Below are 22988 nucleotides of genomic sequence, written 5' to 3' on the forward strand. Positions count from 1 at the left end.
TTCTTGATTTTTGAATGTCCAACATTTCACTCAGCACATGTTTAATTGGCACAGCGTAGTTTGGCACTAACTGGCAGTAAGGTCCCCACATTTACAAGAATTTCCTGATTGCTTTAAAGGCTTTAAAGTGAGATGTTTTGATTAACCTTCCATTTATTTATTCAAAGATAAAGTTACATCAAGTCTTATGGTAGAAGATTTAAAATAGCTTGAGATTAATAAATGAGCATTGCCAACAGGATGGCAGATGGAGTATAATGTGGGGAAATGTGAGGTTATACAGCTTGGTCATAAGAATAGAAAAGCAAGATTTTTTAAAAGGTGAGAAACTTATAAATATTGATGTTCAAGAGGACTTGCCTATACTTATACAAGGAACACAGAAAGTTAACATGCAGGTGCAGCAAGCAATTAGGAAGGCAAATGACATTTTGGCCTTTATTGCAAGAGGATTGGAGTACAAGAATAGGGATGGCCTGCTGCAATTGTATAGGGTGTAAGTGAGACCACATTTGGAGTACTGTGTGCAATGTTGCTCTCCATACTTCCCTTGGAGATATTACATGAAGGTTCACTAAATTGGTTCCTAGGTTGAAAGGGTTGTTGTATGATGAGAGGCTGAGTAAATTGGGCCTATACTCTTGGAGTTTAGTAGAATGAGAGGTGATCTCACTGTAACATTCATATTCTGAAGGGGTTTGACAGGGTAAACTTTGAGAGTTGTGTCCCTTGGCTGTGGAATTTAGAACACGAGGATGCAGTCTCGGGATAAGAGGTTGATCACTTAGCTCTAAGATGAGGAGAAATTTCTTCACCTAAAGGGTTGTGATTCTTTGGAATTCTTTACTCCATCTTTGGGCGTATTTAAGGCTGCAATAGACAGATGCTTTTGGTCTCTCAAAAAATCAAAAGATATGCGTAGCGGCAGGAAAATGGAGTTGAGACCAGTGATTAGTCATGATCATATTGAATCATGGAGCAGGCTCAAGGGGCCGTTCTTACATTTTTAAACAAATTCTGGACGGTTTTAGGTTGTTGGGCAAATAGAATCACAGTGATACAGGCTTCCCATTTTGGATCTAGAACACCCTGCTGGCTCTCGAGTTAGGGCACAGCAAGTATATTTTCTGCTGACCTCAGTAACAAGACTGTGAACAGTTGTTCGGGTTTAAGTTTTGCCAGTTTAAATCTTGTTTAATAAACTTGTCTCTTTAAGAAAATTAAGGTTAAATACAAATGCCCTCCATGAAGTGCTTATCGCTTTTTGTTTTTTCCCCAGTCTGGCCTGAGAGTTTCAGAAGTGGATCGGAATGGCTTGCACCCTTACAGTGGCCTACCAGGCTCACGCTACTCTTGCATCTATACTGGACAATACAATCCATCTTTCAGCAGTGAAGAAACAAGAAGACGAGACTATTTTTAGCCAAATTAAAATAGAGATTTATTTTTGTGTCAGAACAGAATATGGGATATATGATGCAATGAGAGGAATTACTGCAAAAAAGCTGGATTCTGAACATTTATAGTAAAGGACCGGTGGAATGTGAAGGAGAAGCTGCATGCAGTGGACGGTTCACAGCAGCTACCATAGATCACACTGTGATGGGCAAGTGATGGAACTGATATCATCAGCTGTACTGAATGGGCTTACTTGCATCAGCACATGAAAACTTTACTTACAAATGGACAATATACACTGTGTATTTTTGTGGTTCATGTTTCTAGTTTGTTAATAACTTATACACAGTTACAGTATTTTCAGACTGGCCAAATGATAATATTGTGCAGCTGTAAGAAACACTAACTGATGAACTTGTGGAAGAACTGGATGCTGTTAACATTCCTGGCCTGGTGCTGTCATATTGCTCAGGTGAATTGGAGCATTTGAGATCTATCAGGATTCAGACCTCATTCATGCTGGAAACATTTCTGAACGCCCTGGCCCTTTTCTCAATTCCTTTGTGTACCTCTGGTGCCTGGTTCATATGACATTCTGATTTTTTTCCTCTCTTTTTTCTTTTGCCAACTACAGAAGCTAAAAAAGAGAGATAGAACCGACAATTTCTGATACTGTGGGAAGTGTGAATAGAGTCATCCTTTTTTAAGTTGAAACATTCCACCCAGAGCTTTTTAGCAGCCAGTTGGGAAATGATGAATGCTGAATTCTGTTTTTGATTCTCTTTAGGTTTCTTCTGTTGCAAGTGCTTTCAAAAGATTCGGATTCTTTCATACCCTCTCGTTGCAAACCTCTGAAATTGCTGCATCACTTCCATTGAGTGGCTGAGTGGGTACCTCTACAAGTACTCCTGCACTACTTCAATTGGCCCTGATTAATCCATATCTAAAAAATGACAATACACTTCCTGTTGCCTCTTCCCGCCTTTTCGTAATTATTTTTGTTTAAACACAGCTGGCACCTCCGCTCCCAACATGTTGGGAAGAAAAAGACAATTCGGGCAAATGATCCTTGTTCCCTTTAATTGACCTCAACCGAATTTACAGACAACATTCACTCTCGTATCTCTCATTTTCTTCTTTCTTCAGAAAAAGATCTAGCTATATTCTGAACCAATTTAAAGTATTTGCTACCCATTTAAATTTATTTCATAAACACTCTACATATTCTGGGAAAACAAGTTCTATGCGACTTCCCTGCTTGATCATTACTTTAAAAATAATCTTAGGTATCTTGGTACTAGAACTCTTTACCAGGATCAATTTTGTTCACCCTGAATAAATTTTAAAATTCCAATTTGGTAACTTTCCATTCTGAACCAGACAACTTTATTAACCTTTCCTTATAATTTACTGATGCTTATAACCAACTTCGCTACTTGGCTTTATAGCTTCACGGCCAATAATATCTTACCTATGATTGATTAGGTGACCAGAACTAAATAGAAATGGAAGTTGATCAATGCATTTTGTAGCAACAAAATAACCTCTTGATTTTTTTTTATTCTGTTCATTTGCAAATGTAGCTCATAGAGAACCTAAAGACCAGAAATAAAATTGAAATTAAGGTTTAGTTAGATAATTATTAGCTGGTAAGTACAATCTACAGAATGATCTGAGGGAACATTCTCACTGCAGCTAAGCACTGTGTGAATAGTGTTATTAGCCCATTTATCAAAAAGATATAAATCATTTTGGCATCAGTAAATTGGTGACAATTCTCTCTTCTCAGTCAACTGCCTGCCCCTTCTTAAATCTTCTTTGCTGCTTGAGAAGTTTCCATTTTCAGCCTTTCCTTTTTTTTTTATCAATTTATCTGTTTATCTATATTTTGCTTTATTTGTTTATTTTATCTTACTGATGTGAACCTTGTCAAATCCAAGGATTATCCTTTTCCCCTATGTTAGTTATATTTTTGGAAAACACCAGTAGATTAGATAGGCGGGATTTCCTACTGGTAAACCTGTTAAAATAAGCTTTTTAAATAGTTACATTTTACCAAGGGCTAGCTTTCCCCAAAGTCATTTTGTAGATTTTACTTACTACTAAGAATTAACTTACTGAGCTTTAGTTTCCATGTATTAATTTTCGCTGTTGATTTTTTCCTCTGCAGCACCTTCCAGCACTAGGGAGCTGGAAGTGGCAATGCCTTTGGCCATCAATAGTGGCTTGGCTCACACAGAGTTTAAATAGATATGCATAACTTTTGTGGAGTATAAGCAATAAGAAATATGAGCAATAGGAAAAGAAATAAGCCAAAATACTGGGAATATTTGCTCTGGCAGTGAAAATTTGCTCCCAGTATCTTTTCTTCAGCAAGGACTGTGGGATAGTACAGGTCACGAACTACTGCAGGTCAGTCTTCAATACTACTTAATGATGGGACAGCGATAGATATACCTGCAATTGCAGAATGAAGGGAAAAATCAGCGTCAGTGTCCTCCTGTTCTCCCTCATAAGTGCCAACACATTAAAAAGTTCAGTCCACTTGGTAGTCTAACCTTTATGTATAGTTTTGAAAAATAATACTTAAGTTCAAAATGTTGAAATGCATTGAAAAGTTAGCATTGCAGCAAATCTTTTGCTCCCTGTCCAGCTCAATTCTGAGGGCATTCAACTCTTATTATTTTAGAATATGAATTGTTAGAAATATGTAGAAGACAATTCTTGCATTTGTTACATGAAAATATGTCCTTTGAAAATGTTTGAAAGTTCTCCCAATGTTTTCAGTCAAAGTATTGAAAGAGGAATTAGACTGTTGTCTGGAAAGGCAGAACGTGCAGGGTTATAGGGAGAAGGCGGGAGAATGGCACTAAGTGAATTGCTCACTCGGAGAGCTGATGAGACATGGTGGGCCAAATGAATCCTTCTGCACTGTAACAATTCCAGAATTCTGTCACTCAGTTAAAGAACTGTGAATAATAGAGAAAATGTTTTGATCTTAAAACAGATGAAAAAGTTGGGAGGGGTCTTTATTACCATTTATTTTTCCACATAGATTTCTTAAAACATGAAGATGTCTCTAGCTTATAGGAGATATTTTTGTTATACGGGAATTTTAAGGTGGCTTTATTCTTTTATGAGAGTTTAGCACCTGAGCCAGGAATTGATCAGCCTCTGTTAAACATTGTTGGCTGCCACCAATTCCTATTTGAAAAAAATGGTTACCTTGAAGGTTACCTTTCATTTCCCCCTTATTTATAGTGTCAGATCTTGCACTGGAAAACCAGGAGCAGGTGGTAATTACTGCTGCTCCAGCCATATTACTTTAAGGTGACCATACCAAAGATAAGGCATTCCTCATATGTAGGAAACTATGGACTTGGGAAAATATGTGGTCAGTGGAGGCCAGATGGTGTTACTGGAAAATCTAAAAGTCCACTCACCTGTCCCAAGTTGCTGCATCATTTGTTTTACTTGTTTTTAATGACTGTGCGTTAGTCCCTGATAGCCAGCATGATAACAAATCTACTCAGCTTTGTGGTTTAAGTATGAACTCTTGTAACTACCAATCAGTTAATGATCTGATTCAACACTGGAAATGTCATGTGAACCCAACAAGTTACTTTCTTTCTGTCTAAATTATTGTTGCTTCTGTTTGTTTTTGGTATGTCCTTCTCATTGACAGCAGCTATCTATGTATTGAATATTTTGTTTGAAGTGAACTATATATGCAGCTCAACATATTTAGAGAATGAACATTTGTTTTTCCAAAAGAGTTTCAGAATCTGGCGTTCTAGTCAGCATTGCATAGCAGAAAAATAAAATAATTGTCCAGATAATTGTTCTTTTTTCTATGAGCACAGCAAAGAACTACACAAACTGTCTCAGCTGTTAGTAGAGTGACATGGTGAATTATGGTGAAGTGTTGGCATTTCATGTGAAAGAAACGTTAAAATGTTTTTAAAATTGGAATTGTCATTTGGGTTTCTCAATTACACAGTAGGAAAAGACACTGGCGTTGTACTGAGCTGTACAGTGTAGAAAGGCCCCAGGTTCAACCTCAGTTTTCTACTGGGTAGAAATTGGGCAATAAGAGTTTGGATATCCATTTTACACTCTGTCTTCCTTTCCATTGATCAACACAAAGGAAAATCAGACTGGGTGTAAATAGGTGTCCAATCCGTTACCACTGGAAGAGCTTAAAATAAGCCTCTTGGCTTGTGCTGCATTAGGTGATTTCAACCACAGCACCTTTGGTGGCTTTACAATTTGCTTTTATGCATCCCTGGACTGAGAAAAAAATCATTATGTGACTGTAGAAAGTGTGTGTGTGAATGCCTGCCAAAGACTGGATGGGGCTCACATCTGATGGCCCCCAAATTAAATAGTTATTCAAGCTTGATAGCCCATATGGGTGAACTCGCTCTGCATTAACCAGTAGAAATGAGAAGAATAGAGACATTTTCTTTCTAAAATTCTCTCCAGCCACCATCTCTATGCTTACTCCTGAAAGACTAAAGGCAGAATCGTCCCAGATTTGCACAAAGTGCGGTAGTGGGCGGGAAAATATTTGTTTTACCTGCCAGCTGCAATGGCGGATTTTCGCATCGTATTGTCCCATTCCCAATGTGTCCAATCTCATTAATAATGCATTCCCGGGAAACACACCAGTTTGCTGGTGGAGTGGCCTCTGATTTGCCTGCCCCGCCATCACCTCAGGCCTTCAGTAATCCAGGCGCCATATTTGAACGCTAGCATTCTCTAAGGGATGGGAACCTGTTGGAAAGTCATGGCTGACAAAGGGAGGAAACATGCTGTCCCCAAATTTAGCGATGCCTCTCTTTTGCACCTACTGGTTGCAGTGGAGGCCTGCCATGAAGTCCTCTACCCTCACTCTGGACGAAGACCAGCAAACAAGGTTACCAATCCAGCATGGGAGGTGGTGGCAACGGTGGTCAGCGCCAATGCCCTGCAAAAGAGGACAGCCACCCAGTGCCGAAAGACGATGAGTGATCTCCATTCCACCAGGGTAAATCACTTTTCTTATCACCCTCAACTCACACAATCACAAACCCATCACATATCCACAGGGATCTCACTCACGGACAGCTGAAAGCTCATCACCCATTCACCCTCTCACACATACCTCTATCTGCCCTGTGGATCGTGTCCTCATCCTGTCCATGGCACCACTCACCACCCACACATGCCAGGCATCCTTATCATCTGGCCTGGCAGCGTAGTGTGTACACTTTCTCCATCTGTTTTCATGCAGGACAAGCTGGCACACAACAAAAAGGAGAGGTCACAGGCAGGTGGAGGCCTAACATCAAGGCCCTCACAGACTTTGAAAATAGAGTCATTTAGCTAGCCAGCAATGATCTGGACAGTTCTTGTGCTGACAGTGAGGTCAGAGGTGCTCAACAAGGTGAGGATCCAGTAGTGCAAAATCCATTAGACAACCATGCTGTGAGTCAGTTCCCGTGTTTCGCAGTCCTCTGACACTCACTAATTATCGCTCCTTGTTTTCACAGGCACATCCGTGAAGTAGCAGAGGGGGTCTACAAGCCAGACCCTCTACTCAAGCCCTGAAGACACCTCGGAAGAAGAATTTGATGACACTCTAATTCAAAAGCCATCATAGCTCTCACCCACTCCCTCCAACAGTGCAGAGACACACCTCAGTGGGACCTGGTTCTAGAGTAGCCTCAGGGTCACAATCTGGTGAGCACATCACACTGCCTGATCCACAGCAGGTGGTGGCAGGGACTTCCCAGGTTTCTGGCACTTGGAGGAATGCTGGAGGCCAGAGATCTGCCAAGTCCGAGTCAGATGAGAAGCTTCTGGATTCGGTCATACCTCAGTAGCTCGAGCTGCAAAGGCAAACTTGGGAACATCAGGAAGGAGTGTCCGTTGCACTCCTCAGATTGCAAAGCACAATGGAAGAGTCCATTGGTCTTCAAGCTGAGGTGATAGCACTGGCATGCCAATGCACCAAGGTCAGCACTGGTAGGACGGCAGCCACCATGGAGACATTGATCGGTCCTGCACTGCTGCATGGGCTCAACTCCATCACTGATGCCATAGTTAGCCTCCAACAATGTCAACGTGAGAGGGATGCGGGGCAGCTCGTCTCATAGCAGCTACCCCCTTCTCCTCAAGGGGTCAGTCAGGGGCCCTTAGGCAACCGTAGGGAGGAGAATTAGCAGGTGCACACCTTGGGACCATCCACCCAGGAGTGTCTGGCCCATCTGAAAGCCCTCTTCCTGTGACCCCAGCATCTCCAGGTCCACAAACCGAGGAGGGTGCCACTGCCACACAGCAGAACCCCGAAAGTAGGCCGGGGCCCTCCAGGTCTCGGCCCTCCAGAGGACGTCCATCAAGGTCATCACAGACAGGGCGTTGCAGTCAGCAGGCTGCCTCCAACTCCGTTGTGGATGTTGGGGAAGCAATAAGATGTAGCGGCAGGGTTAGGAAGGTTAAGAAGATGTAGTTGCACAGCCTGGGTACAGGTGTTATTCACTTGTACATAGTGTTCACTATTGTAAATAAACTCCCAAGAATGTCTCCTTGCTTATGGTTCCTTACTCTGATGAGCAATGTTCGTGTCACTCAGTTGTAAAACCTTGGTTCCTGCGCAAGATAAAGGCAGGTATCTCAGTCCAGGGCCTCTTCCCTGTGCAGTGTATAACCTTAAGAGCAAAGTGATAATCCGGCCTCACACTCCCTGGACACATTACTGATGCCTCAGTGGTGCTTGTCTTTGCTGCCAGGATGTCGTGGGCAGGCGTCACAGATTTCCGTCATTCTCTCTGTCTGCTCTACGGACCTTTGAGGGGGGGGCTGGCCCTGACCTCTTCAGCATCTATGACCGGTGACACTGTGCTCCTGAAGGGGTCAGATGCTGAAGGCTGACAAAGTATCAGATGCATTTACAGTTTCACGGCTGCATCGCCATGATATGACCCTGATCACAGAGTGCAAGTGAGCTGCCCTCGGCCAGACAGGAGTCAGACATTCACAGATGCTATGTGAAGATCTATGGAGTGTCCTCACTGCATGTCACCATCATCCTCCTGCAATCGAGTGACGACTAGGACCTCCACTGCATCTCCATGACAGGAGCCTGAGCACTGAGGGTATGCACGCTGCCCTCAGCCATACAGGGGTCAAATGTTCACAGATGCTAGGTGAGGATTAAGAAGGCTAATGGATTGCTATCTTTCATTATGAGATAGATTGAACATAAGAGTAAGGATGTTATTCTTCAATTATACAGGGCATTAGTGAGACCGCACCTTGAATACTGTGTGCAGTTTTGGCCTCCTTATTTAAGGAAGGATGTAAATGCTTTGGAGGCAGTTCAAAGGAGGTTTACTAGCTTGATACCTGGAATGAGTGGGTTGTCTAATGAGGAAAGGTTGAATTGACTTGGCTTGTTTCCACTGGAGCTTAAAAGAGTGAGGGGTGATATAATTGAAGTATACAAAATCCTGAATGGCCTTGACAAGGTGGGCATCGAAAGGATGTTTCCTCTTGTGGGTGAGTGCAGAATGAGGGGGCACTGTTTTAAAATTGGGGGTCACCATTTTAGGGCAGAGAGGAGGAGAAATTTTTTCTCTCAGAGGGTCGTGCGACCTTGGAATTCTCTGCCTCAGAAGGTGGTGGTGGTGAGGTCATTGCATATTTTTAAGTTGGAGGTAGATAGATTGTTATTCGGCGAGGGAATCAAAGGTTATCGGGGTTAGATGGAAATGTGGAAATTGAAACACATGAAGATCAGCCATGATCTTACTGAATGGCAGAGCAAGCTCCAAGGGGCCGAATAGTCCACTCCTGTTCCTATTTCTTTTGTTCTTATGATTGTCCTCCTTGCATCTCATCATTGTCCTCCACAAATCTGTTGGCTATGAGGGCCTCCTGAGCCGTGTGCCTCGTCTGGCCAGTGCAATGGACTCATCGCAGGCATTCTTGCCTTCGAGGACCTCATCTGTAAAGGGTGGCAGTGTGTGTCAGCCTCACTTCCGTCTTCTGGGCGGTCCGAATTGCTCCCACTCCCTGGGTTCTAGACCTTGGTCTTATTTGGGGGTTGTGACAAAGTGCAGCAGACAACTGATTTTGGTGCAAGAAAAAAACTGAGTTTATTGAAGTCACAAATGAACTTATAACATTAGGATTACACTGAGATTATACAGACCTACAAAGTACACTTAGTTAAGAATGGGGAACACATGGCATATCGAGGGAAAATCATGCTACTAATCCCCTTACCCTTGCCCCACCCCCAAAACCTAACTAAATTGAACTAGGAGATGTCAGAGATCATGCTCACCAACCCAGGGTTCCTTGACAGATCGAAATCCAGCCAGGTAAGCCGGTTGCAGTTTTGGGGTACGCTCTTTGTGCCCTCTGGGGTCTGCCGTCCCCACGTGGTCCTGGTATGTGGAATCTGCAAAGGTTCTTCAGTTGGGTGGAAGGCACGGTTATGGGTGGTCGATCTTCGTAGAGGGCTGTGGTTGCGGCCTTGTTGTCTTCGGTTGAGCCTGCCACCCCATGCCCCTCGCCATGATGTTGCCTGCGGGCCTGCAAACCTCCAGATCTCCTTCCTCCGCTTGGCTCCGCTCCCTGCTTAAACTCTGCAAAACCGCTCCAAACTGCTTACTGCCCAAAACCCTGCTTCCACCCTTTCGTAACTGGTGGCCCAGTTATACTGTTTTTTGAATTTCTTATCTCAATCCAAATCAAGGTTAGTTCTTTGTCTGATTTGGGCTTCTTCAGGTGATTGTTGTCTCATTGTTTTTAATGGGCTCGCATGATGTTTATCGTTGTCTTCCTGTCCCCGTAACTAATCTTGAACCGAAAGCCATTGTATATGTGGAGTATTGATAGGTTTGCCTCTGGGGGGCTCTATTGCAATGCTCCACTGGACCTGTTGAGGCACTGGAACCTCATTTTCAAAATGCCTGTGGTTTGAGTCAACAAAGTCTGGGTCAAAGCATGAGCCCTGTTGTACTGTCACTCAGCTGCAGTCTGATGCTGCTGCATGCACGTTATCAGCCATGTCCTCTGTGGGTAGCTCTCGTCCCCAAGGAGCCAACCCTGCAATCTCTGTGGACCTGGAAGAGTCAGGGATCTGAGACCATGCGCAGGCCTGCAGGATATGTCTATGGTGGTCACACACTAGCTGAACATTAAGCAAGTGGAAGCCTTTGTGGTTAACATAGTTGACAGCTTGTTGCCAAGGAGATCTAAGTGCTGCGTGAGTGCAGTTGATGGCACCCTGCACATATGGGAAACCTGAGATCTGTTCAAATCCCAGCGGTCTTGCTTCCTGGCTTTCCTGATACCGGGTGAAATGCACAATGTTCTTTGCCTTCATGAGCAAGGTGTCCGTGGACTCCTGGATACACTTGTGTGTGGAGGCTTGTGAGATCCTGCACAGGTCACCTGTGGTGATGTGGAAGGAGCCACTGGCATAAAAATTGAACGGCGTGGTCACTCTCATGACCACTGGCAATGGATGCCCTCCATGTCCCCGTGGTGCCAAATCCTGCAGCAGGTGGCATATGTGAGTGACCAGATCCCTGGACATGCACAGTCTTCAGCAACACTGGTTCTCGGTCATCTGCAAGAAGGGTAGGTGCCATCTATAGACCCAGGGTCTAGTGAAGCACCTATGAGTGATGGCTCGCTGTGGATCTTCAGCCGCGTGCACAGCAAGCCCTGCCGCTCCTTCATCTTGAGGGAGGTGCTCCTCCCTTTGCTGTGCCAGGTGCCTCTACTGCTCTCTTTTTCTTTTTCTCTGCTCCCTGTAAACCATGAGGCATATCGCTAAATCACCAGCCTTGATGATCCTGATGTTCTCCTCCTGCGGGATCAAAGAGAGAAATGTATGGGTTAGCATATGTGTCCTAGGAACCTCTCTTGATTAAGTCTGAAGGCTCCTTCAGGCATGCAAGAGAGTGCTGGCCACTACTTGGATGGCCACTGTGTAGTGCGATCATTGGCTGTCTGAAACCCCACTTACCTCCGCCCCACTCCACTTGACCAATTGGTGGCAGCTTCGGAGCTCAGGTGCAGACATTCTCCTAACCTGCACTGCAAGGCTGCACTGTTAGCTTGAACCACAATGCATACTTGTCCGAACCTTAATAAAGACATTGCAATGGGATGTGAGTGCCTCCACCAGTGACTGTGCCATGGCCACCTTTCGCAAGGGGCTGGTACAACTTGCCCAGTCGGCCGATTGCTCTGCTGCCCCCTAAAATGCACATTAATTTGCAGTCTGTACCCAGGAGTGAAAGGTTCTGGAGCATTAGGTGGCACTTGCATGCTTTTGTGTTGCCCGAGTGGGCAGGAAAGCTTCAGAGACCCGACTCTAAGCATGTCAATGGAGCTGCAGCTGAACAGTCCCAGCTGCGGAAAGCTGCTCCCTTTTGACAAGCTTTTCCAAGTGCGTGACCACTTCCCTCAACCACCACCCAACCCCCCCACCCCGCCCCCCACCTGGCATGTGCTTGAGCACTTCCTTCAGTCTGTCTGTGCTGCTTTGCCCCTCACCCCCCTCCTCCAGCCCAGTCTGACCCACACTGGAGCCTTTGCCCCAGCACTGCACTTGAACTTGCCTGGACCCCCCGCCAATGAGCAGCACCTCTTCCTTGCCCTCCTATGGGGATGCTCGTGAGCGCTGCGCCAAATATTCTGTGACGCATACACATACTGTCTCAGTTCTCACTCAGGTCAGAATCTTCAAGGAGAATTTGGAGGTGAGTGAGTTCCCCTTGAAGTTCTGGTTGCCAGGTGCACGCCTTTTAGGGGCGGTCGGAAATCATGCTGTTCTGAAGTCATGCTGACATGGGTGGTAAATTTGACGTGGAGGGATGATTCCGGCGAGCAGGGCTTATAATTAATTGCAAATATATTAAAATGACATTCCTGACGCGCGATGGCAGGAAACGAAGCCCACCATTGATGGGTGGAGCAGATGATCCCGCAAAGTGGTTTCACGATGGTGTAAAATCGATTCTTGGCCTTCTTGCCATATTGTACACCGCCCCACCCGCCCGCCATAATGCCAGATGCCAATGGGGCTGGAAAATTCTGGTGAGTGAGAACTGACACAGTACGTGCGTGTGTCACAGATTCCTTGATAATCCCAGATACCAGTGCAATAACAGCTCAACCAGGAAATAACGTGTGTTATCCATAAAACATCTGCTTATCCTTGATAGACATTTTGTTAATGAAACCATTTAAAGGAAAAGCTTTCAAATAATGTTGAATAGAAACATAAATGCAAAACTGTGCACTAATTGTGGCAGCCTTGTATCAATTTAGTAGCCTTTATGCTATCCTATCATACCATACAGTAACATCAGAAATAGTTAGCAGTGATAGGTAAAGATGTTTCATTCTTGATATGAGTAAGAATTGATTGTGCCACTTGATTGTCATTCAGTTGTGAAATTTACAACTGACTAATTCTGCACAAAGTTTTTCCCTTGCTGGTAAAGTGAAATAATTTATGGAAATCAGCCGTTAACGTCATCTCTTGCCGAAATTTCTGATAGGAGGTTAATGATTGACAGAAGCTTGAAATACTAATTGTTTAATGGTGTGACTGAATGTAGTTACCTGGTCATGAATCTGAGATAAGGAGAAATTAAAAATCTCTTAATGGATTTTAACTAAACTTCCTCTGAACAGGTTTTGTTTTTTCCTGTACATTGGCAAGATGAAAACATTCCAGCCTCAATGTTAATTTGGGGAAGACAATGGGGAAAGGTGAACTGTGAGCACCCATGACCTTACTGGTGTGAAGCACAGCCTATGTTACTCTCGGCTGCATTTAAAAAGATTACCCCTTTGATCATGTCAAAAAATGTGCAGCTCACTGCTTCATATTGTGCAATTTCTGGTGGCTGTCCAAGGTTTAACTAAAGACAGCACCTTCCAAACCCGCGACCTCTATCACCTTGAAGAACAAGAGCGGCAGATGCATGGGAACACCACCACCTTCAAATGCCCCTCCAAGCCATACATCATCCTGACTTGGAACTAAGTCACTCTCGTTTCACTGCCACTGGGTCAAGATCCTGGAACTCCCTCCCTAACGGCACTGTGGGTGTTCCTACGCCACATGGACTGCAGCAGTTCAAGATTGCAGTTCACCATCACCTTCTCAAGGGCAATTAGGGATGGGCAATAAATGCTGCCCTAGCCAGCAATGCCCACATCCTATGAACGGATAAAAAAAAGGATCAGTCCCAGCCCCATCATCCCCAAAATCTGGACTTAAAATGACACGCGTTGACGATGTCGGGTGAGCATCCCGCCAAGGTAAAATGTCGCAGAGGCGCAATATTTAGGTCAGCAAGCGCGCCCACTGACAATTGAAAGGCCTGTTAAGGCCATTAAAGTCTCAGTTAGGTTAAACTTTTCACTGCCCATCCAGCCTTACAGTTAGTGGACAGGCGAAAAGGCCTTTTTGGAACCCTCATCCACGGGTGGGATGAGGTTTCCAACATCAAATAAAAGCAAATAAAATGTTTCAACTTTCAAATATAACATGTCCCTACTCGTGACAGAGTCACATGAGGGGACATGTTTTATGACATTTCTCACACCTTTTTTTTGAAAACTCTTCATCTCCCTGAGACAGCTCCGTGCCTTAGGGAGATTCTCAAGTGCGCACCTGCTCATGTTTCACGCTGGGTAGGCTTTACTTTGCTTGCCAGCATGAAACCGCCTTCTGGCCTTGATCGTGGGTGGCGGTTGGCTTCCTAACCTCCCCTGCCGAGCCTGCCCCACAAGGGCTAAATTCTGCCCAATGTGAAATGAAGTTCAAAAGCCTCACAAGAGTAGCAAGGGAAAGTATGACTCTTCATCTCTCTCAGCAACACCTGACAATAATTCTTTCACCCTTTCCTCCACCTTCCCTTCCACCACATTTTTCAGCATACAATCACAAGGTTGCAATACACCTCTCACACACTGACATCATTGTCTTCTCACATCCTAGCAATTGGAAAATCAGCAATTCCCCCCCAGGGGACCTTTCTCATTTCACGTTCCACACACTTGGCTTGACATTCATCACCTTCCCATCATCAATCCACCTTGGGCTGCATTCTACAGAGGAATGGAGTGTGGGGGGTGCTGGGTGGCGGACTGCTCACAACCACCCCGAAGGAAAGTCGGCCGGCCGCCAACACACTGGAAAGAAGCCCACTTTGTAGCTATAACACGCTGAGGGTGGGCTAAATTAGCAGAGTGGGACTTAAGCCCGCTGATCTGATTGGTCAGTAGGTCTAGCAGTCCTGGCAGTGCCAGAGCTCAGAATTGGACACTGCCAGAACTGCAGGAAGGAGCACGAAGCAGAGCAATGGCTGTTGCAGAAAGGTAACTCCCAGGCTTTTAGGATGGGGAGGGGTCCAAGAGACTGGGGTGGGGGGCAAGGGAGGTGGGGTCCAGGTTTTGGAGGGCAGGTGGGGATGTCCAAAGTGGGGGGGGGGGGGGTTGACATCTTGGAGAGGGAATGCACCCAATGCGCATAGGACAACCCTCAAATGAGGTGCCACCTTCCTTCCTGCCATTTTAAATCTAGGCTGCAAAAACAGCCTGCCCACTCCTGCCTGCCTGCCCATGCCAACTGTATTATGACATGGGCAGCGTATTATCCCAGTCAATAGGCTTGCTAACAAGCCTAACTGACCTTTAATTATTCATTTAAATATGGCATGTGGCCTGCTGATTTTGGCACCTGCCCACCTAGTGTACTATGGCAGACAGCTTAAGGGTGGACAAGAAGGTGGTGGCCCAGCCAACCGACATATTTTACATGCTCCCCCACTCAAAACATGACAGATCGGTGGGCGGGAGGGGGTGCTGTATAATCCAGCCCCTTGCTTCTTCTCCAGCTCTCGATGCATGCACTAAATACACAAGCCCTGCACATCTCTACTTACCCTTTCACTAACCACTCACCAATTCTCACCCTCTCTTTCTGCAAGAGAAGACAGAACATGATGAGATCCTGACTCTTGTATCTATTCTCTTTCCTACAGTTCACCCTTAGCAACAAAATATCCTGAAGAAGACACTTTGGTGGAGGGCAGTACCCCTGAGGGTGCACTGTCACAGTGTGGCTACATTAGATAGAAAGAGAGGGTTCTTCATGTGGTGAAACACCTCCAGCAGCAAATATTTAAGCTAAATGAAGTGAAAAAGGAGCCCTGGGAGGAATTGCTGGTTTTACAATTGCTAGGATGGTGAGAAGTGCATGATGTCAGTGTATGCACGTCCAGGGCAACCACGTGTACAGGAAGCGCCACCTACTTGAGCAGCTCAAACTCTGGTTTTCGGAGCTTGAGCAGCAGCTGAAGTCAATGTGGTGCATCTGCAAGCTAGGAGATTCCTGGATAGCACTTTTCTGGATGTGATCACCCTGTAGTGTTAGGGTGTGGAAGAGGAGCGACAATAGGTGACTGCTGGACAGTCAAGGAGGATCAGGCAAGTAGTGTATGAGTCCCCTGAGTGCATCTCATTCTCCTATCGTAACTGAACACTGGTGAGAGGGGTGGTTCCCTGGGGGTGCAGCCAGCACCAAAGTCCACAGCACCACGGATAGCTCAACTGATCTGAGGAGCAGAAGGAAGATTGGGAAAAGGGATTCAATAGTTAAGGGAACAGACAAGCGTTTTTGGAGCTATAGACATGATTCCATGTTGGTATGTTTCCTCCCTGGTGCCTGGATCAAAGATGTCACTGAGCAGCTGCAGAGCACTATAAGGGGGAGGGTGAACAGCCAGTGGTCCTGGTAGATTCACTACCAATGACATAGGTAGATAGAGGGATAAGATTTTAAGGAGCTGGCAAGGAGACTACCAAGCAGGATCTCAAATGTCATAATCACTGGGTTACTCCCTGTGTCATGCTCCAATGACTATATAAATAGAAGGATGTAGCAGATGAATTCTTGGCTGGAGATATGGTGCAGGCAGAAGGGCTTTTGATTTCTAGTACATTGGAACCATTTTGGGGAGGTGAGACCTATACAGGCTGGATAGGTTGCACCTTAATGTGGCTAGGACCATTGGCCTTGTGGAGCAGTTTGCTAGTGTTATTGGAGAGATTTTAAACTAACTTGGTAGGGGGATGGGAAACAGGATGTAATATTAGAAAGGGAAAACAAGGTGCACAAAAGATTGGGGAAGATAGATAGCATTGAATTAAGAAATAGTAGGATGTTAGATGAGGTCTAAATAAGAGGGAATGCAATAAGATCAAAATTAGGTTTAAAATGTGTATAGGTGAACGCACTGAGTGTGTTAAATAAAGCTGGTGTGCTGTAAATCACAGATAGCCAGGTGGGAATATAATGTTGTGGCAGTAACAGAGACCTGGCTCAAATAATTACAGGACCACGTACTAAATGTTCATGGATACAAAGTGTTCAGGAAATATAGGAAAGAAAAGAAAGGAGGAGGGAGTTGCTTAAGAAAGTATCACAGAGTTTGGGAGAGATGATGTCCAAGAGCGGTCAAGGACAGAATCTATTTGGTTGGAGCTAAGGAACAATTGGCTTGAATAATACGCTCCGTAAAGAGAGCAAAACGCACACACGCTAACATATTATTGGCCGCAAAGACATCGGGTCATATTCTCAGCATCATCATTTCAGTCTTGGATATTACGGTTAGCAGGTGGGTCTAGAAATCTGGACACCGTCAGTGTTATGCAAATTGAAGATAATAGACTAGAGTTGCTCATTTAAAAGGTAATTGACTGCCATAGTATATGCAGATTAGAATAAAACGCTTTCAGATTGGGATTTATACCAGCTGTATTTCCTATTTTTTTTAATCAGGCAGGCTATAATGGTGGGTTACCTGAGGGCAAAGTTAAATATTGGCTGTTTAGTGTTCTTTGGCCTCTAGAAGTGCTTTGTGGAAGAAGTAGATGAATACTGACTTAAATTCATGATTTAAGAACCTGAGACCTCCCGCAGAGAGGTCCATTTCTGCATTGCGCTGATAAAGAAGCCACAGTGGCCTTTTAAAATAAATGCCATAATCCAGCATTGGCTGACGAGCACCGACGCATTCCCAGCATGAATCTATGGGAAGTTCCTTATTTCCACTTGATGTTGATCAATTTCATTAAGTTTACATAGGATTACATAGGATATCCAGCACAGAGACAGGGCATTTGGACTGACCAGTCCATATTGGCATTTATGCTCCACTTGAGCTTCCTCCCATCTTTTCTCACCTAAATCTTTTAACATAACCATCTATTCCCTTCTCCCTCATTTGCTTGTCTAGTTTCCCCTTAAATGGATCTAAACTATTTGCTTCAACCACTCCTTGTGGTAGCGACTTCCACATTCTCACCACTCTTTGGGTAAAGGCGACTTCTGAATTCCCTATTAGGTTTCTTGGTGACCATTTTAAATTGATGGCCTCCAGTTATGTTCTTCCCCACAAGTGGAAATATTCTCTCTGCATTTACTCTACCAAATTGGTAATAGTTTTGTCTCCAAGTCTACAGATTTAGGGTATAAATCTTGAGCATTCATTTTTGGTGAGAAGCTCTTGCTTCCAAATCCTACTGGTTTGCAATTTGTAGAATTGTGAATTGTGGGTGGAGGTGCAATGAGATCAATTTCTAACCCCAACATCTGAACCCTTCAGCTGAGTTTGCACCACTACAGGTGAGGAAAATAAATCAGAGCTATCTTTCCATTTCAGGATGATCCTAGAGTAGCAAACAGCTTTGGCAGAGACAAGCAGGGTCCAATGATGATAGATGTGCTTCAACCAGATCCGTCGATGAATGGATAAACCTTTACTTGGCTGACCACACCATCCCTTCCAATGTCTGTCCTCTGTTGTCCAGCTGATTTGGGACTTGTAACAACCTTTGACGTGGAAACAGTACAGTAAAGAAAATCTGTAATTTCTTATGTCTGTGGAATCTACAATTGGTTTGAAGAATATTTGAGAAGCATTTTTAAGAGTTTGCATCAATTATAAAGGGCCAAATTGTCATTTTCTTAAATAATATGCAACATCTTCCAGTTGGCAAGCGTGGGCAGGGCCCGCTCACCAACGCGTAATATGATGTGGGGGCACATTGGGCATCACCCACATCATTTAGATTCTCAGTTCAGTGGGCACCCGCCGTTCTATCAACAGCCTACTAAAGCCATTAAAAACTAATTAACCTGATTGATGGACCTGCCCGTCCAACCTTAAGGTTGGGGGGCAGGCCGGGAGCCCAGGTGGGCTTGTGAAAAAACATGATACCTCATCTACGGGCAGGATTACTCTTCATAAAGGTATTTAAATTTTTATTAAAGGTTTCAATAAAAGTTATGGACATGTCCCAACTCATGTGACAGTGTCACATGAGGGGACATGGCAGGGAGATTTTTAAAATACCTTTATTTCAAGTTTTAAATTGGGAATGATCTCCCTGAGGCAGCACTTTGTCTCAGGGAGATCTGTGCGCCCTTCTGCATGCATGAGCGAAAGAGCACATTCCCTGCCGAGAGAATCCAGCCCCCCACCCGCACAGGAAGCACATAGCGGACGTCATGCTGGGCGGGCCTTAATTTGTCTGCCCATGCAAAATGGTGGTGCCCCCACAATCGGGGGACCAATTGGAAGGCCGCCCGTCCACGGCCGCTCCCACACTCCCCCCCCCACCCCCAACGGGGGGAAAATGTTGCCCAACAAGAAATACAGGTCAATTTGACCTGGCAACCCTTGACCTGGATACAGTACCATAGGAAGGAAGTTAAAATATGGACACCATGTAGCCAGGCACAAAGGAGAGCTGCAGACACAAAGGAGAGTTACAAACAGAGGAGATGGAGGATTAAGATGATCAGCCGACAAATGCAGACACAAAGAGAAGGCAGACAGAGACAGAAAGAGGAACTCAGAGAGTTCTTTAGAGGAGGAAAAAAATCTCTTTTAGGAAGATGTCAGTTTTTCTGTTTGGCAGAAAGGGAGATAGGAACTCTTGCAGGTACTGTGTGAGTTCACTAAAACGGTCTAAAACCTGGAAGCTCAGAGACACTGAGGACCTGGGTGTTTTATCAGAAGTTACCAATTCATAAACCAGGATGTTATTGGTTGCTCGATTAAAAAGGAATTCTGGAGAGCTATACCATCAAGACTGTTAAGACCCGAGGAAGAGAGGGTTCATAGAAGTGTGCTTTGCTGGTGATAATTTTACCCATGATTGAAATGAAAGGCCTTATGGGTGTCATTAAAATATTCCAGCACTTGACTCATGAACAAAACAGGCAGGACTGATAACAGGGCCTTTGGGCACTGCGTAAATCGCATCAGCAGATTTCAGCCACCAGGACCCAAAGGTACAGCCCTCAGCCTTGGACTTTTCTATCAGTACTTACCATCTTGGTTCAGCTGTCAGGTTACCCACAGTGAGGGATTCCCCTTGACTCAATGTTAAAATCATATTATGATACCAATGACTTCATCCAGCCATGACCTTTGAACTTAGGCCTCCACCTGCTTGTAATTAGAGCCTTGGCTGATGAAGCACCCTCAGCTAGTGAGCCACCTAAACTTAACCGCCTCCTATGCCCTATTCTCACTGAGTGAGGTGGGGTTACAATTGAACCCATGATGTCAAGTAAGTTCCGTATGTATGCTGACAGTTCTCAGCTCTACTACTCTCCACTGCCTTGTCAGATCAGCAACCAGTCCTGGATGAACTGAGATTTCTTCCAATTAAATATTGAGAAGACAGAAGCAATCATCTTTCATTCCCATTACAATTTGTTCTCTAACAACTGATTACATAACCCTCGCTGGCCACTATCTCAGGTTGAACTAGAATGTTTGCAACCTTAATATCCTATTCAAATCTGAGTTAAGCTTTTGACACAAATTCTCTTCATCACAAAGGCTGCCTACTTCCATCTTCATTGAATTAATTATCTCTGCCTATGTTTCAGCCTATCTGCTGCTGAAACCCTCATCCATGCTTTTGTTAGCTCCAGACCTGACTGTTCCACTGCTCTCTTGGCCGGCCTTTCATCTTCCACCTTCTATAAGCTTGAGCTCATCCCACTCTCTACAGTTTGTATCCTAACTCACACCAAGTCGCATTCACTCATCAACCCTGTACTCAATAACCTGCATTAACACCCAGTCTGGCAATGCCCCAGATTTAAAATTCTCAACTTATTGAAATCCCTTTATTGACTTGCTCCTCCCTATCTCAGTAAGGTTTTCCAACCCTACAACCCTCCCAGAATTCCGTATTCCTCTGATCAATGTCACTTGGGCACCTTCACTTCCTTCATCTTATCCATGGCAGTCCTCCAGTTCCTCCAGTGGGCCATTGCTGTTTGGCTTCAGCATTTTCTGCTCCTCGGATATCCGCGATGCGAGCAAGGCCCTGGTGGAAGTCCCAACTCTTGCACGTCACACTTGTCAAGATGTGTTCTGCACCGGCATGCAATCATGCTGATGTGGGCGGATGATCCAGCAAGATGGTATGATTCCAATGGGCTGGCGTTATAATGATATGCAGGTGTATTACAATGAAGTTCCCGATGTCTGATGTTAGGAAAAGCACCCCACCGTTGACATGTTGAGTGGATGATCGCAATCTGGTTTCACAATGTCTGAAACCGATTTCTGGCCTTCTTGCTATATTGTCCACTCACGCCGCCGAGCACGCCGAACACCAGCAGGCAGGTGGAAACTCACCCTCTGTACCTGTAGTAAATCTTCTCTGCATGTTCTCTGAAGCCTTAAGGCTATCTAAAGTGTGATGCTCAGAATTGGCAACAATACTCCAGCTGGGGCCTAGCCAGTGAAAAAGAAAGTTTTAGCATGACATTAACAGCAGCACCATAAGCGAATAAAACCATAAAGATGCTAAGGGCATATCAGGTTTTCTGACCATTGGCATTAAATATAAAAGTTGAGATGCAACGGTGAATCTATGTAATGGTGAACAGCCAACGGGTATCCAGTAGAAATCTGCTGGTTTCAGTGAGCTTCCTGTCTGCCTGCGGCAGTAAGAGGCCATGGCAATTTTAATCACAGGACATCATTAACTTGTTACCATTCACCTTCTGCCCATAGTGGAAGGGAAGTGGACAGGAGTGGGAAAATCCAGGAGTTAAGAGCAGCCTGCTGGCACTCAAGATCAGTGTAGGGTTCCAGGGAAAGGGTGGGGGGTGGGAGGTACAGCCTTTTGCTTGGGAAAGGAAGGATTCCTTGCTGGGGAAGCTTAAAAATTCATTGTGGGGCCCAGAGCACTAAATGCTATGGAGGGTCCCTTCAGCTTCCATCTCTTCTTCACAGTGTCTTCATCTAGTGGGAAAGCTGCCCTGGCTTTACCACTCAAGACAAATTAAAATGACTGTTGTGGTCTTGTTATATTATTTGAGCCTGATTTGCATATAGTAATTAGGGTCCTAATACGTTGGGCAGTTTAAATTGTAAATACCAGGATCTGGGTGCCTTTTCTGTAATACAATATAAATTTTGCTTCCTCCATCCTGAGTTGTGGACTTTGAAGTCATCTCCTTCTCTTTAAGACAATAGGTTTTTGTCTCTGATATCTTTATTGGCCTATAATGCAACATAATACCTCACCTTCCTGCATAGAAATAAAAGATATGCTAAGGGTAATCTGTGAGTTCAAGACAAGGTGACTGAAAATAGATAAAAATGTTGACCCTCTAACTAGGTCCTTAATTAAAGAGAAATTTCCTCTTATTAGCCAGAAATTGTTGATCCTGAATTTCCCTGGGAGGTTGCCCCAATCTCCTAATGCCCTTGCTTTTGTACTTAATTCCTCTATTTATAAAACCTTTTAAACCACTTTTAACTTGCCTTGCCACCTTCAACAATGTGTGCACCCCCTTCCGCTCCAGATCTCTCTGTTTATAAACCCCCTTTAGATTTATGCCCTTAAATTTGTATTGCATTTCATTCTTCCTACCAAAATATCTCACTTTTCATTTCTCTCTGCATGAACTTTCATCTACTACGTGTCCATCTATTCCAGCAGTGCACCACTGTCCTCCTCAAAGTTCACAATATTTCCAAGTTTTATGCCATCTGCATATTTCAAAATTGTGCCTCATATACTCAAGTCTAAACATTAATATATATCAAAAAAAGCAGCAGGCCTAGTACAGACCCATAGGGAACCCCACTGTATACCTTCTTCCAGTCCGAAAAAGAAACATTCATTGCTACTTTCTGCCACTCAGCCCGCTTTGTATCCATGCTGCCACAGTCTTTTTTACTCAATGGTTTCAACTTTGTTGGCAAGTCTATTATGTAGGACTTTATCAACCATCTTTTGGATGTCCAAATATACCATATTAACTGCATTACCTTCTTCAACTCTCTCTGTTACCTCATCAAATAACTCAATCAAATTAGATAAATTTGACTTGCCTTTAACAAATCTGAAATGGTTTTCCATAATTAATCCACATCTGTCTAAGTGATTGTTAATTTTGTGCTGGATTATCATTTCTAAAGGCTTTCCCACCACTGAGGTTAAACCAGCTGGCCTATAGT

At 44.4% G+C, this 22988-nt stretch overlaps 1 protein-coding gene across 1 annotated transcript in view; it reads left to right on the plus strand.

Annotated features, from left to right (window-relative positions):
• heg1 (heart development protein with EGF-like domains 1) overlaps positions 1 to 5237 on the plus strand; it is a 116983-nt gene extending 111746 nt beyond the window's left edge. Inside the window, exon 13 of the mRNA XM_041200236.1 lies at positions 1280 to 5237. Within this exon, the coding sequence (XP_041056170.1) occupies positions 1280 to 1423 (144 nt within the window). The 3' untranslated portion in view covers positions 1424 to 5237. The remainder of the gene's footprint in view (positions 1 to 1279) is intronic.
• The last annotated feature ends 17751 nt before the right edge of the window (positions 5238 to 22988 follow it).

This window comes from Carcharodon carcharias, chromosome 12 (assembly GCF_017639515.1).
Source record: "Carcharodon carcharias isolate sCarCar2 chromosome 12, sCarCar2.pri, whole genome shotgun sequence".
NCBI lineage: Eukaryota > Metazoa > Chordata > Chondrichthyes > Lamniformes > Lamnidae > Carcharodon > Carcharodon carcharias.